Below are 14,204 nucleotides of genomic sequence, written 5' to 3'. Positions count from 1 at the left end.
ATGAGAGGTGATACATGTACACACGGGTCTGCACAAAACCATGCGGGCCACTGCATTTTGCAGCAACTGGAGCTTCCAGATGCTCTTCAAGGGCAGCCCCATGTAGAGTGTATTGCAATAGTCAAGACGGGAAGTGACTAGGACAAGTGACTGATTAGGGATTGTTGGTCCAGGAAAGGGTGTAACTGGCGCACAACCTACAGTTGTGCAAAGGCCCTCCTGGCCATGACTGCCACCTATCTTTGAGCAGGAGTTGTGAGTCCTGGAGATGTCCACGTTTATGCACAGGGTCTGTTTGGGATAGTGCCACCCCATCTAAGACCAGAGATGGCAATTCTCCCTGAGCCAACAAACCCCAAACCCAGAGCCACTCAGTCTTGTCAGGGTTTAGTTTCAACCCGTTGCTCCCCATCCAACCCCTAACAGCCTCCAGGCACTGTGAGAGGAAGGACACAGCACCACTTAACTCACCACGGACTAGTTTTTGAAAAGGGTACAAATGCAAACAAATCAGTGACACTTCTGATTAAGATAATAAACTAGGCTTGTTTTGCCATACTTGAGCCATAATGACCTTTTATGACCTTCCCAGCAAAGCAACAAGCAAAGTCAATGGGGGAAGACAGACACAGCAAAATGGTCATAAAATTGACCAAGGCTCACTTAATGACTACATCAGACAGTGAGAGAAGTTCTGGCCCCAATTGTGGTCATAAATCAAGGATTACCTGTAATTTACTTCGAGTAAACATCTTTTTATATTCGTGTTTCTGAATTAAGGCTTTATAAATGGCTTTTCTCAGTAACTTTTCTTAAACGTTTGAAAATTAAAGTACTAGTTAAAATGTAATATTAGGTTATGACTTTTCTACTTACCTCCATTAATTCAAAGAACAGCCCAGGCTCAATCACTAGAATCACCTGATATTCCGCAGCATTTTTGCCTGCAATAAAGCCAAGGAAACCATCTCTCATTGCACATGCTCCATCCACTGCTTCTTCAAGGCCTGGCTTCTTCCATACAGCACTTGTAGTCATCCATCCAGAACGAAACACACTATCTGACTCTTGCAAAAGAAAAGGGTGGGGAAAACAAATGCATTAGATAGTTCTGTAATAGTTGCAGATAAACAACATTGCACTATATAAAGCTAAGAAGAAGGGTTAAAATTTTATGTCCATTTGTCTGAACCCAACCCAGAAACTTCAGCTGATGGAAATACGGTTGCTCATTGAGGCAAATTCATTAGCTTACACACCAATATTTGTCTCCGATCAAGGAAATAATTTCTATGAATTAAAGTTCCCCATCCATTTTAAGTGCCTGCCTACCAATAATTTTTAGTAATACAAGCCAGTAATAAGACCTCCCCGAAAATAAGGCCGAGCGCTTATTTCAGGATTCAAAAAAATATAAGTCTCTTATTTTTGGGGAAACACGGTAGTGTGACTTAGTTTAATTTACAAATGTGTACACACAGATTTTATCCTGCAACTAAGAATTTTAGTGCCTAAATAAAATTAAGATTTATTGATCGTTCTATTTTTACAACAGAAATGTAAATTAAATGAGTAATGAACTCAATACATCAAGAGGTTTATGTGAAGAATCTTATCAGAATCTCAGCAGAATGTCTGTTTTCTTAGCTGTTTTATAACTTTCATACCTTTTCTGTATGGACTATACTGGAATACCTCTTCAGCCAGATGTGGAAGAATTGGTGCAAAAGAACGAACCACTGTATCCAAAACTGCTGCCAAGGCTGTTTGACATGAACGACGTTTCGCATCTTTTTCCTCTTCACAATAAAGTCTGGATTTTAGGAAGCAAAATAATTGGAGACACAATTTCTAAACATTAAATATTGTTGGAATAAATTATGTGTATCAAAATGTATGTCAGCTGAACATTTTGTTAGTTACAAAATAATCCATCTCACTGTGTCTATTCAGGAAGCATTTATCTTGGGGACAAACAGCACAGAGCATGCATTTATCATTTTTTTGAGGCTTCCTTATCTGATAAGTGGATAAAAAAGTTCACATACCTGTCCTTAATTATACTAAAATAAAAACTGGAGAGATCTTTACTACAAAAGGCTTGAAGTAATCGGATGGCTTTTCCATAGTCATGTTCCTTATATGCCTGTGTAACCTAAGGAATAAAGTACAAAAAACACCCAAAACTAATTTAAAATGCAAGTAACTGTTATTCCAAAGAAAAATAAAGATGGAAAGGCAACAGGAAGCACCAGAAATTAGAAGTTAAGAGTATAAACAGTACCTTCAATCAGAGTCTAAATTATTGGCAGATTTAGCTAGTTAATCCCAAAGGTGCTTTTTCAAGAGGCAAGTGGACTTTATCCTTGAAGCCATTTCGTCCCTTATCCAAGAAGCTTCCTCAGAACTGAAGAAGCTTCTTGGATGAGAGCAAACCATCTTCAAGGAAAAATAAAGTCCAGTCGCCTCTTGAAAAAGCACCTTTGGGACAAACATGACCTGGATGGCTGAGAATCTCCATAGACATTTAACTAATCATTTTTGCGCATTCATACTACTGAAAACAATACCAGACCATCCATGTATTGTCCTTTCCTTCTCCTTCATACTACCCTGTCCCAAGTTTTCTCCAGTCCTATAACTGTCTCCCTCCTTATCATAAAATTAGGTTTTGACAATCCATTCCCTATTCCTTCCAAGATACAATTGTGGTTTAGATGATTTCATCTTTGGCTTTGTTGATTTCAACAAAGGAAGAAAGATGATGTCTAACTGCAGCATGGCCAAAGTATCCAAACAGTCTTGGCTATGCAGGACCTAATCCAGCAAACATCCACAGCAGAAGATAGGAAGCTAGTAGTTAAATGCTGGTCTCTGAAAACATGCTTTCTACCTTCAAGCTGTAATTTTCTTCTCTATTTACATTTTGCTAATGTATTTGGTAAACACAACGTTAAGGTTTTCTACTGGGTAGAATGTTTACTAAAGATGGAGAAATGGATGGAGAAACTCTACATATACAAATGCTAGCAGAAAAGTAGTAGGTGGTAGTGGTCTGCTGTAAGGGATTCTCTTAAGTCGCAAGTTGATATCTCTAGCAGTTCTGTTCTAGTACAATAATGCAACAGTTAAAAAAGAGTTATTTTCTCCAAAAATGTATCTATCCAGTTCACAGACCAACCGCTCTGTGCTACAAGTGTGCATAGTTCCAGCCATTCCCTAGTGCTTACCTTATTAGCGAAGCCATGCAATAGATGGAGTATGTACTGGTCTATCAAATACATCTCTGATGTGGGGATAGAGTCTGTCTCTGGGCTGAAGCCAGTCAGATTCCCCAACAAAAAACGGAGTGTATTTCGAAGCTGTCAACAAATTCCAAAATAGTAATTATTTTGAAAAAAATGTTTACCATAAATATAACCATGTATTTCAAATATGCTATTTATTTTGGGAGGCAAAAAGAACCTTAGAGATCTTTCAGACAGGCTCTTCTACCTTAAGATTTGTTTTGAGATTTAGGGCAAGATGGCATGGAAATATTTAGAACTTTTCAGTGATATAGAAAGGAGAAATTCCTAATGAGTAAAGCTGTCTTAATTCTCATTAATGATGAATAAGTCCTTTGATTAGAATACAACACTTGGACAGGTATATTGCATATGAGGTCTAAGTACAGGCGACATATAGTTCTATATTTTATACCAATAATTAGGGAAATTTTCAGTTTAAAAATGTCACACACTGAATACTACATGTAGAAGGAACAGATAGACAAGGGGAACTTCCCTGGCTGGCTTGTGATATCTAGTTTTAAAGGCCCATTAAAATCCCTGTTCCCAAAAGCAAATCCATGGGGCAATTATTTTACAATCAATAACCATGAAGGGCTAGAGTCAGTTTGTACTTCAAAAGTAGAGTAGAAACCAGGAGATCCTGCCTTAGGTACAAAAGTTAGCTGGTGGACCTGGGCCCGACACCTTCTCTCTGCCCTAGGAAGAAGGCAATAGCAAATCTAAAGCTCAACATTTTTGAAAATGTTGCCAATAAAATTGCAAGCAATTGTCCATTTATTTGCTAAGTTTGCTTGAAGGCACAGATAAATAAATACAGCCATGATGGGTAAAGTCATTACTATTATAAGATACACAAGTGAATACTATTCCAATGACAAAAGAAGAGAAAACTACTATTGAGATACTATTGATGCACGTTTTTTCCTGACTACGTATTCCAGAAAGCTGAACTATTTTTGTAGTGGCTCCTACTTAGGAAAAGATATCAGTGTGTTTGTTTGCTTACCTTGTTAATATCATCTTGAGCAGAACTGAGCACGGTAGGTCCAATTTGCACTTCTGTATAAACATTGGACTCAGCCACCCACCAGCGTAAAGTATCAGCCCCATACGGTGGCTCAGTGCTGTGATCCTATACATTGACAAGATGAAGAGGAAACACCTTTCAGTGCTGGTAATTGCTCAATGAACCCCTGTTCTCCAAAATAAATTTAACATATTATTTTATAACTCTGCAGCAAAGTTGGCCAAAAAGACATTTCCCCAGAGGAATGTAGAGATTCTGTCAAGAATCGGGGAAAAGTAAATCTCTGACAAGGTATTTGTGGACAACTCATATGAAAGTAAAATGCTTAATAGTGTAATTCTACAAAGCACGATTGATGCCTCACTAAAAAAGAAACAAACTGCTTATGTTATTTATTATTAGATTAGATTTTTATCTCACCTTTATTATTTTATAAGTAACTCTAAGCAGCAAATGTACATAATATTCTCCCCTCCTATTTTCTCCACAGCAACAACTCTGTGAGGTGCGTTAGGCTGACAGAATGATTTGCCCAAGGTCGGCCAACTTGCTTTCGTGCCTAAGGTCAAACTAGAACTCACATTCTCATGATTTCTAGGCCAGCACCTTAACCACTACACCAAATTAGCTGCCTGCTGCAAAGTGAAAAGGTGGGAGGTCAAAACATGTTTGCTACTTGAACATCCTTGACATCAATCAAGGTGGGACACTGCCAGAAAACAAGTGTCCTGCTTGCTGCTCTGTAAACTATCATACATATGTACACATGCACACACATATTCTCATGCCCTAGCAAATAGAAGCAATGTAGCATTTTGATAAAGTGATAGACAGGCCCAGATTCTTAGCCGTGGAAGATCACAGGATAACTTTGGAACAGTCACTCTCTCTTGACCCAAACTTACTTCACAGGTTTATTAAATGAAAAAATTGGAGGGAACACCTTGTATGCTTGACTTGAGCTCCTCTACAAAAAAACTTAATAAAGCAATAAATAGCTGCTGATATAACTGCTTAAGGATGGCCTCCGTCTGAGGTCTAACTTAATATAAAAGAAACAACAGTTCTGGAGTGAATCCGGAAGTGTAGTTTTCATGACCTATAAATATCTCCCAGGTAATTTTATTGAAAAACAAAACCTATAAATCCTTAATGTCCACCAGGTTGGCTAATAGTGATTTGGCGCTCAAGTCCAGCATCTAGGGATTGAAGATTGAAAAAGACTTATATAAAGCATTCCCTACACATTAGTATCTGTCTCACAAGTAAATCTAAATTTTAATGTTAGGACTAACTCTTTGTTAACAAGGATGATCAAGAGCCCTAAATTTAACCCTTAGAAGATACATTAGTGACAAGGTAGCAGAAGCCCACTGGGGAGAAAAAGGCCCTTCTTTTGTTTCCTTAATGGCTGGTTAGCACATAAGACTAAATCATATTTATTTATACCACCCACCCATTTCCCCCAACAATATCTTTGTAGGGTAGGTGAGACTAAAAGAAAGTGACCAATTCACAATTACCCAGTGAATTTCCCTGGCTATGGCTGGACTTGAACCTACCAACCTTTATTGCTGGCCTACCACCTCAAACACTATACCAAATTAGCTGCCTGCTGCAAAGTGAAAAGGTGGGAGGTCAAAACATGTTTGCTACTTGAACATCCTTGACATCAATCAAGGTGGGACATTGCCAGAAAACAAGTGTCCTGCTTGCTGCTCTGTAAACTATCATACATATGTACACATGCACACACATATTCTCATGCCCTAGCAAATAGAAGCAATGTAGCATTTTGATAAAGTGATAGACAGGCCCAGATTCTTAGCCATGGAAGATCACAGGATAACTTTGGAACAGTCACTCTCTCTTGACCCAAACTTACTTCACAGGTTTATTAAATGAAAAAATTGGAGGGAACACCTTGTATGCTTGACTTGAGCTCCTCTACAAAAAAACTTAATAAAGCAATAAATAGCTGCTGATATAACTGCTTAAGGATGGCCTCCGTCTGAGGTCTAACTTAATATAAAAGAAACAACAGTTCTGGAGTGAATCCGGAAGTGTAGTTTTCATGACCTATAAATATCTCCCAGGTAATTTTATTGAAAAACAAAACCTATAAATCCTTAATGTCCACCAGGTTGGCTAATAGTGATTTGGCGCTCAAGTCCAGCATCTAGGGATTGAAGATTGAAAAAGACTTATATAAAGCATTCCCTACACATTAGTATCTGTCTCACAAGTAAATCTAAATTTTAATGTTAGGACTAACTCTTTGTTAACAAGGATGATCAAGAGCCCTAAATTTAACCCTTAGAAGATACATTAGTGACAAGGTAGCAGAAGCCCACTGGGGAGAAAAAGGCCCTTCTTTTGTTTCCTTAATGGCTGGTTAGCACATGACTAAATCATATTTATTTATACCACCCACCCATTTCCCCCAACAATATCTTTGTAGGGTAGGTGGGACTAAAAGAAAGTGACCAATTCACAATTACCCAGTGAATTTCCCTGGCTATGGCTGGACTTGAACCTACCAACCTTTATTGCTGGCCTACCACCTCAAACACTATACTTTACTGCATTGATCACTCCAATTCACCAAAACAACCATTTCCCCTCCCCCCACCCAGCATAGTCACTTCTACTTGAGTTAGGCACAAAGGGCCTCCCATCAATTTGTGCAAATGAAATGCTACAAAGGTCCTCAAAGCAGTCCTGCCTGTTGAGATCTGTTTTTTATTGATCTAAGTACACAGAGTAAATTCATCCACAAAGCTCTTGAAAGTGAACAAACTATGGCAATGCGCACTGTTGTTGGGCCCTAGTTTTCCACTAGTTTTGCTTAACACTTTGCTTTATGTGTCATAGGAATGAGATACAGAAAAAAGAAGCCAGTCTCTACACAGAAATAAAAAACCCCCATGTAACAACATAGACCCACACCCGACTAAATAAAAAAACTCCAGCTAAGGTTAAAGCCATCAGGCCTGGAAGCTTTTCTTCCCCACAAAGCAACCACTCATAAGCGAACCGAGCAGCAATAAAACTGTTCACTTTTATTACTATTGGTTTCTATAGCTGATGCTCTCAGAGCAAATGATTGTTTGAGGACATACAGGGAAGTTTGCCAGTAAAATAATCTAACTTAAGGGATATGTGGAGCTGGACTTTATCTTTTCATCAGGAACTTTGGACTTTTCCTGCATGGCAATGAGAGCAAAATCAAAGGCTTCTGAGATTAATAAACTATATTAAATGAGCATCCACATTTTAAACTACCAAAACGAATATTCTATTGTATATTGCTTTCCAGGCATAAGACGACTATTCATGTGGCTATTTTTTCTGAATTGCAAAAATCTGCATGACCATGAGATGGCAAAAAGCAGATGTTGATGCCCAAAAGTGTAGCACCATGCTGCCATCTGGTGGCTTGATGGAATTTTGCAATCGTTACATGATAAGGAAAATATATTGAGCTGCTCAATTCCTATTTTGCCAATAATAATGGGTGAATCGGGCCAGGATTTAATCGCAAAAAGATATTTCCAGGAAAGAAATAACTGAACTCAAATTACTCTGAGGAACCTATAAACTGCATTTCCAGATGGCAATGCAGAACTATATAATTACTTACACTGCCTCCATTGATAACAACATCTGGATCAACCACATTGCCGATAGATTTAGACATCTTTTCTCCTTTTTCACCGACAGTGAATCCATGAACAATAAGAGTCCTAGAAGAAAGACCTCTGGGTAATCCAATGCTTCCTTTAGACCAAGGAAGTCCACTCTTGTGGACTTCCACTCTCAGAATTGTGGAAGTCCACAAATCGTAAAGTTGCCAAGATTGGAGACCCCTGCTTTAGACAGTCATACATACATTCAAAGAGCCACGATAGTGCAGTGGTTAGTGTGCAGTACTGCAGGCTACCTCTGCTGCCTGTAACTTGGCAGTTCAAATTTCACCAGGCTCAAGGTTCACTCAGCCTTCCATCCTTCCGAGGTGGGTACAATGAGGACCCAAATTGTTGGGGGCAATATGCTGATTCTGTAAACCGCTTAGAGAGGGTGGTAAAGCACTGTAAAGCGGTATATAAGTCTAAGTGCTATTGCTATTCTTAAAAGCCAGTGTATGTTACCATAGCTGCTCCAGAAACTCATCCACCAACTTACCTATATGGTGCCTTTTTTCGTGTTGCTACGCTAATCAAGAGGGAAGACTGGAACCAACCTCCCAGCTGATCTTTTCCTTCCAAGTATACATCAGCCCTTTCACCTGTATCTAAAAACACAAGCAGTGTAGTATTTGTAATTGAGATTCTCAACCATTCTGAGTATTGACTTACTTCAGTGTTGAATCAGATGAAGTGGAAATAAGGCAACATTTACAAAAAGTATATTTTTTTAAAAAAATAGTGCTCTTTGTTACTCAAATGGTGATTCCGAAGTGTTTATAATGGATTTAATTCCTTTTAAAAAAAAATAATAATCAGAATTTAGTTGCTGTTAAGCAAACCTAATTTATAGACTCTTACACCTAGTAATTATGCTATGTTATTGACTTGCCAGATCAATGCAGCTTACAACTGTGAACATGATAGAAGGAAAGAAGACAGAACCTTTGAAAAGAGCAGCTACTATACACTGAAGCGCTAGGAAAGAAAAATTGGAATTTTTCCTTTCTACAAAGCTACTAAAAGTGCATGTTCCTTATAAACCTGCTCATCATAATTATTCAAATTCCACATAAAGTTTTAAGACTGCCTTTCCCTCTAATTATTTTTACAGAAATGTATATATTTAGATCTAGCTGTAACTAGCACATTTATTGTGGTAAAAATGATTTATTAATAAAAATTCTAAATCAGTGTTATGAGGCAATCTATTGAGTAAAGGAATAATTTTTTCTTCTCAATCATAATTTGTAAGTCACCTGACCATATTAATGATTTTTTTTAAACATGATGTATTACTTTAGTACAATTACACTGGTAATAATTCTGACATAGGGTAATGAGATGCAATCTACTGATTGACAAGAAAAACTATTCTTTTAACAATCATGAACTGTAAGATAATTAAGTATATTTTTTATTTTTATTTTTAAAATGGATATATTGATTTAGTGACTAATAATAATAATAATAATATAAAGAATCCCTGTCAAGAATGTGATTCTTTGTGTTCGTTCTCTATCACATATTGTTCCTTGATAAATTCAAATATAATACAGTGATTAAAATAATGAATTCATCCAGGCATTGTTATGAAAACTTTACACTATTTCTCTGTGTTTCCAAAATACTGGATTCAATATCTAGTCTGACCAATACCTCATTTGAGATTGAAAAATCTTATACAAATGGATAATGATTTTTTAACTGAATATAATGTACTGCTTAACTTAGATGCTACATTCTTCTCCCACACACATTTTGCAGTTTATCATAGATCACAAGCTTTAACAATTGATAAAGCTTTAATTAGGGTTATTATTTACAGTTAGAGGGCATAGGTCTTTAAAATCCTTTTCTGTTGTTATTTGAGCAATGTACTGTGTATCTTTGATAAGAGACTTTAACCCATAGATTAAACACTGTGTGTTTTAATGGCAAGTACAATTATCTAGGCCTTTTCCTTTAAATACCCTGTCAGCACAAAAGGTAGGCATTATAAAACAGTATTGTTTTAGTTAAACATTAGTATGATAGCTCTGTGGGGAATTAGGCTGCTGCATTTATCAGTTCTAGAAAATGATCTTGATGGTCACATATTTTCTTTATCTGATGCTACACTGGCTTCTCCATTTTTAACTAGAGAGGGACTTATTGTGCAGGAAGAACTCAAATTATGAAGTTTTAGTAGCTCCCAATCCTGCATTAAAATGACAGTCTGTGACTTTCATACATGTAGACAGATCAAAAGTAGCATGTTGCTTTGCAACAAAGCTCACTTTAGCCTAATACACTCCAACTACTAAATCAATTCTAAGTCCAATTCATGCATATGCACACATGATTATGTGTGCATTGATCTTGATTGAGGATCAAGAAAAATATCCTTTGAAGTAACACTGTGGTACAGAGTCCCAACAATGTGCAACAAAGGACAACAGTTTCATTGCTTGCTTTGCAACCTAACAGGCTTCTGCTACCCCTCCAGAGTTACCCCTGGCCCTTATAGCTTGATTTGACTTTTGCTTCTTTTTGGAGGACATTAAAATGGGATTATGAATAGTAATTTTACTGCCTCCTACCACATTTCTAAAAGTCTGAAGGGGTAGTGGACTTACATTGGCTTGGCTGAAAGTATACCTCTCTGCATTAGCTTGGACCTTAGTAAAGCAGAGTTCCCAGTCATACTGAGTGTTATTTGTATTCCACCAAGCTTCCAATTGAACACATGGCGTCTGAGGAGAGAATGTCTGAATGTCTGAACAAGGCCACAGTAGTATGAAAAAGAGTAAATATTACTGATGGAATTTTCTGCATACCTCCCTATCATTCTCCTAATAAAGCACACATTTAAAAGGAGATGCCATAAGTTCAGGATCAGGAATATATAACTTAATATCATAATCCTATTTAAAGTCTCAAAGGAGGGCAATCTTTCATTCTAATGATTTTATTTTGTTTGTAAATGAAAGAGGAATTTATAGAAATCCAAATCACCATTTGAAATAACCAGTGAAATTTTCTAGCATGGCTGAGAAGCAAATACCTACAGGGCAGTGACTTTTAGTACAGAGCTGGGCTAAGGGCTGTTGCATGATCAGACAATGAACAGTCACTGCCTCTCGTTGCTAGAGAAGACTATCAGAGCTTTTAAGTGGTTATCACTTGGCTTCTGAATCTGCTTAAGTAATATGTGCAAGAAAGAAAACATAAATGACCAAAATACAATGTAACGTGTGAACTCCAACTGTAAAACCTTTCATGCTTAGTACCTCAAGTTTCATATCTTTTTGTTTCTCAGAATATGGTAAGAACTTTACAACATCAAGTAAGTTAAATGACAGTGAATTTTACACAGCTTAATAATTTCAAATCAAAGTGCAAGAAGTCCTTACATAAATTCATTCTTGATGATAGTATTGCTTCCCTGGGTTTCAAGGAAATTAAAAAAATAATAATCTAGGGCCAACATGTTTTACAATTCAACAAGATTGCTATCAAACATTTGTGTACTCTTGGTTTAAAGTTCAAAAACAGTTGATGTCCTACACTAAACTTATTCCAAACTGCACTGGAGCTTCCTACCATTGTGCTAGAAATCTCTGGATTGTTTTAAAATTAGTTCTACAAACTGTTTTACATAAATGAGAAGCAATAAACTAGAAGATACCTACCCCCATGATTTTCAAACAAGTGATCTGCATTATATATGCTTACAATTACTAAGTTTTCTCTATATTCTTATTGTATTTTCAAAATTTGCTGAAAGTTGAACAACACACTGTCATCTTAAAACGTTCTATAAATTGTCACTCTTCGGATGTACCTTAATATATTTCTGGGTCAGAGATAATCCAGTGGATCCTTCGCAAAGCACACGACTTCTAATGTCTCTTCCATTTCTATGATTCTGATTCTTTTTTTAAATTTTTTTATTAAAATTAAAAACATTGGAGATAGTGCGGCTTCTTTGGTTCCCATATTTCCATCAAATTTTTCCTTACAACGACAATTCATATTTAGTATATACCTTTGTACAATCTATCAGAATTCAACTACATAAATCTCTTCGTCTGTAAAAATTACATTCAATATCAACACATTTCCTACCTATCACATAATACTAACATAATAATTCTCCAACTCTCGATTTATCCATATGGATATTTCTATGATTCTGATTCTATAGTTCCTTCATGAAATGCAAGCCCAGTTATGTTTAAAATTTACCAGGCAAATCTGAGATACTTTTGAATTTAGAACTTCTTACCTTCTAAAACATAAGCCCAAGATGTTCCACTGTCAAACCAAATATCCAACACATCTTGTCCTTGTACATATTCCTGGATATCATTAGCAGCCTGATTTTAAAATATATGGGTTAAAAATATATGAATTAAGAAAATAAGGACAACTTAAATTCTTCCATTCCCATTTCTGCACCAAAGGACCAGTAACAGCATAATCACCAATTTTCTTAATGGCAACATGAATAAGAGAACATTGCTGTATTTTGGATGTTCATTTGTATGCACAATATGAACCCATGTTGTTTTTGTTGCAAGAGACTATCCTATTTTGGCATCTTAAAAGCTACCAAATTATGTAATCAAGCTTCTTGGTGTACAGTCCGTTCCATCTGATTACGTAACTTTTTCATCTAACTGTAACTGTATACACACATACACAGGTATACACATAAGGCGCTTATGACATTGCCTTAAATCTCTGCTGCTTCATGATACACCCTTTGGTTAGAGGAAATCATTTTCACAGCAATAATTACCAATGCGGTTATTTTATGTTGGCTCACATTCAAAGTACATTGGCCTATATATTTTAGAACCATGTACTTGTTGGAAAGTCCCCAGAACCTTAGAGCAGCATCACTTACAGTAGAATAGGCCATTACTACAGATCAGATCCAGGTTAATCCTTGATTTGCCAGGCCTTTGGATTGCCTGAATCCTTCCCCTTAATTCCAGATTTCAGCTATTCTTTGTAGTTCAGACCTTTATAAAGGGCTTTCCATTATCCTAAATTACCTTTGCCAGAGCTTCTTTGGGAAGAAGCTGCTCAATGGGAAGTGTCCACCAGGCATCACTGCCATGTTGCTCCACTAGTTTAATAACATTCTCAGAGCTTTTTCTGCAAGGAAAAAAAGGGAATCACTGACAGAAAGACAAGAAATTATTAATCTGTGTTCTTTAGGATAACATTTAATTGGAAAAAGCAGGAGCCACTAACAGTTTTCACATGTAAATTACAAATAACAATTTCCTAAATACGTTATGGACAATCTATCCAAGATAAACAATGAAAGGCCTGAAAGAAATAGCAAGTAAGTAAAAAACACAGCTGTATAAAACTTTTGCACACTGTGATCATTAATCAAAGTGCTTCAAATTAATAAAATCTGATCTTAGCACTCTTGAACTTTTCTTTCAATCGATGTGCCATGCTTTTATACTATTAACCAAAGTTAAATAAGGGCCCCAACTTTTGATTTGCACATGGTTTCCGAATCTCAATGAGGTTTCTCACCTAAATTCATTAGAGAATCATGGATTTTCATGGCTGTAAATTTTCTTTGCTTTTCTAACATTAGGCCTAAGCCTGATGATTTAACTCTTCGTTAATTTTAAAATACTGTTTTGTTTTTTAAACAGCATCACAAAAAGGGGCTAAAATTCTAATCTTTCTCATTTATGAGGTCATCAAATCACCACCATCCCACTTGCAGCTAATAATTTTAAATTTTTGTTGCAGCTGCAAAAGTTTCTCTCTCCTAATACTTGATGAAAAACTTATACAAGTTATGCTTCCTCTTCAGTTGAAGAGGAAATGACTGAAAAAAACCCTAGAGCAGTATTTCCAAAATGCTGCTTATTAGCCATGATGGCTAATAATGAAGTGAATGAATATATCTGGAAGACATCAAGTTTGTAAAGGTCATGAGGCATGTGATGAGGATGTTGTGGTGATCCTACAAAGATGGTTGAAGTTAGTATCAATTATTTAACAGACACACTTTTTTTATCAAATTAAATCCTTAATCAAACTTGTAGTTTTTTTGCACATATTATGGATACATGAATGCTAGTCTATCAGTTATTTGCAATGAAACTGATCAGGTCAACTTTCTTTTCAAAGGGGGGAGCTGTTACCATATAACTTTTTTCTGTTCCTACAAATTCT

General features: G+C 36.5%; 1 protein-coding gene across 2 annotated transcripts in view; it reads right to left on the bottom strand.

Moving 5' to 3' along the window:
* Positions 1–14,204, bottom strand: part of IARS2 (isoleucyl-tRNA synthetase 2, mitochondrial) — a 37,191-nt gene that overhangs the window by 1,103 nt on the left and 21,884 nt on the right. For both annotated transcript variants that reach the window (XM_058165442.1, XM_058165441.1), the window contains 9 exons: positions 13,052–13,154; positions 12,277–12,367; positions 8,506–8,614; positions 7,964–8,066; positions 4,300–4,425; positions 3,231–3,362; positions 2,049–2,155; positions 1,668–1,813; positions 877–1,067 (listed from right to left, as the gene is read on the bottom strand). In XM_058165442.1, the coding sequence (XP_058021425.1) occupies positions 877–1,067; positions 1,668–1,813; positions 2,049–2,155; positions 3,231–3,362; positions 4,300–4,425; positions 7,964–8,066; positions 8,506–8,614; positions 12,277–12,367; positions 13,052–13,154 (1,108 nt within the window). The remainder of the gene's footprint in view (positions 1–876; positions 1,068–1,667; positions 1,814–2,048; positions 2,156–3,230; positions 3,363–4,299; positions 4,426–7,963; positions 8,067–8,505; positions 8,615–12,276; positions 12,368–13,051; positions 13,155–14,204) is intronic.

Source organism: Ahaetulla prasina, chromosome 1, assembly GCF_028640845.1.
Source record: "Ahaetulla prasina isolate Xishuangbanna chromosome 1, ASM2864084v1, whole genome shotgun sequence".
In the NCBI taxonomy this organism is placed as follows: domain Eukaryota; kingdom Metazoa; phylum Chordata; class Lepidosauria; order Squamata; family Colubridae; genus Ahaetulla; species Ahaetulla prasina.
The sequence above is the reverse complement of the archived record's forward strand: the minus strand, read 5'-3'. Positions and strand labels throughout refer to the sequence as shown.